Here is a 2,072-nt window from a genome sequence, read left to right on the forward strand (position 1 = left end):
GGCGCTTACGGCCAGTGAAGATTGCTGGCTTTGAAGTCCGCTCGCCCACTTGGAAATCCCTGCTCTCCCCTACCTGGGTGACCCTAGGCAAGGAAGCCTCAGTCTTCTTTAGTATGAGCCTTGGACCAGATGAAATTCAAGGCTCCTTCTAGTTCCGAATGACGTCTGGGTCCCAGTCCTGGAGGAAGCGGAGGCTTAGGCTGGTAAAGGCACATAGCCGATGTACTACAGCAACCTAGCAGTAGAGCCGTGTTGGCCCCTGCAACTCTTGACTCTAAGGTCCGAGGCGCTTTCCCTTACACCCCGCCCCTGCCCCTTCCTCCGCGTGCGAGGCCTTGCCTTCATTGGCTAGCCAAAGGCAACCGACTGGAATATCCAATGGGAGCCTCTGTCCTGGGCACCGTGGGAGAGGGGCGCTCACGGTGTGCCTGGGGGGCAGGGGGGAGGCCAGAGCCTGGCACTAGGAGCCTGACATCTGGGGAGGCGGTCACTGGCCCCTCCCCCCTCGGCGAGCCCCCAGGGAGGTAAGCTGCTGCGGCGGCGGCCGCCGGGAGCGCCACCTGATTGTTAGACCTGCCCACTCGGCACTGCCCACACGCCGCCGCCGCCGCCGCCGCCTCCCGCCGTCCGCCTTTTGTGCCGCGCGCGCTCCCCGCACACACACTCGCGCGTACCCGCACACGCACAGCCAGCCCCGCACCGCACACACCCGGGCCGACTCCCACACCCTGTGCCCCGAGGCGCCGGCGAGCGGCCGCGGCGGCCCCCCTCTCCTTTGTGTGGCGGCGGCCGGCCGGCCGTCCTCGGGCTCAGCGCGCGGGGCCATGCCGCATCGCGCTGCCGCCACCGCCTCCTCCTCGGACACAGCCGGCACCAGCCTGGCCTCCCTGGAGCTCGACTCGGCGGCCATGGAGCACTACGTGCAGGTCCGCATCTTCAAGATCATCGTGATCGGCGACTCGAACGTGGGCAAGACGTGCCTGACATTCCGCTTCTGCGGCGGCACCTTTCCCGACAAGACCGAAGCCACCATTGGCGTGGACTTCAAGGAGAAGACGGTGGATATCGAGGGCGAGAAGATCAAGGTGATGGGGGCAGGGAGGGCGCTGGGCCCCGGCCGACTGGCTGAATCTCGGGACCTCGGGCTCGGGGACCGGGACGGTGCCAGCTTGCCGAGCCACACCGTTACCGCACCCACCCTTGCCATCTCCCTTTCCTGCCCCCCAAATCCATTTCAGAGCTCCTCGGGAAGTGGTTGGTTTTCGGGATCCAATTCTTTCTTGCCCGGACAACCTGATCCCAAGGGAATGCCTGGAAAGATTCTTGACTCCGCCCTTGACCTTCGACCCCTAGCGGGCCAGACTTGCCCCGAGGGTAGGGTAGGGTGGGGTGGGGTGGGATGGGATGGAGGTGCGAGGTCTGGCTGGGGGCTGGTGCGTGTGCTCGAGAGGAGGTGAGGAGGAGTGGTTCTTGAGGCCACTTCCTAAGATCCAGACCTGCGGTCTTAGTCAGACCTCCTCATTTTTAGAGAGGGGAAACTGAGGCCCAGAGAGGGGAAGGAGACTGTCCTAAGTCGCCCAACTAGAGATTTCACAGCCCTAATTTCAAGTCAGGTCCTCTCTCTGGCCCCACTTGCAGTTTAGTGGACTCCCTAGTCTGATAGTGCAGCCGCTGTCCAGCACCAGAGAAAGGGTGTTTCCCTAGGAGAAAAACTCTTTGTACTCCCTAAATGACTGGACTCCCAAGAGTCTCCAGTCCAGCGAACAAGAGGTCCTGCTGTCTATTCTCAGTCCCATAGATAGTGATGCCAGTTCTCCCCCTCCCCCTCCCCTGCTAGAGCCAATGCCCCTGACAGATGTAGACAACTGATTCTCTGAGCTTTGCTGGAACGAAGACCCCATTATTAGAGAACGACACAAAATACATTGTTCTTGAAAGGAAGAGGAGAGGACCACATACCCAAACAGTGTGGCCCTTTTAAGGTACATATTTGTGCACATATCTATCAAAGGGTATTTTTCAATCTGTAGAATGGATCCCAAAGCACTTTGTAGACCTGCAGGTTTCCTTCC

At 60.8% G+C, this 2,072-nt stretch overlaps 1 protein-coding gene across 1 annotated transcript in view; it reads left to right on the forward strand.

Moving 5' to 3' along the window:
• The first annotated feature begins 433 nt into the window (after positions 1-433).
• Positions 434-2,072, forward strand: part of RAB33A (RAB33A, member RAS oncogene family) — a 10,466-nt gene continuing 8,827 nt past the window's right edge. Inside the window, exon 1 of the mRNA XM_072626644.1 lies at positions 434-1,085. Coding sequence (XP_072482745.1) covers positions 825-1,085 — 261 coding nt within the window. The 5' untranslated portion in view covers positions 434-824. The remainder of the gene's footprint in view (positions 1,086-2,072) is intronic.

Source organism: Notamacropus eugenii, chromosome X (assembly GCF_028372415.1).
Source record: "Notamacropus eugenii isolate mMacEug1 chromosome X, mMacEug1.pri_v2, whole genome shotgun sequence".
Taxonomy (NCBI): Eukaryota; Metazoa; Chordata; class Mammalia; order Diprotodontia; family Macropodidae; genus Notamacropus; species Notamacropus eugenii.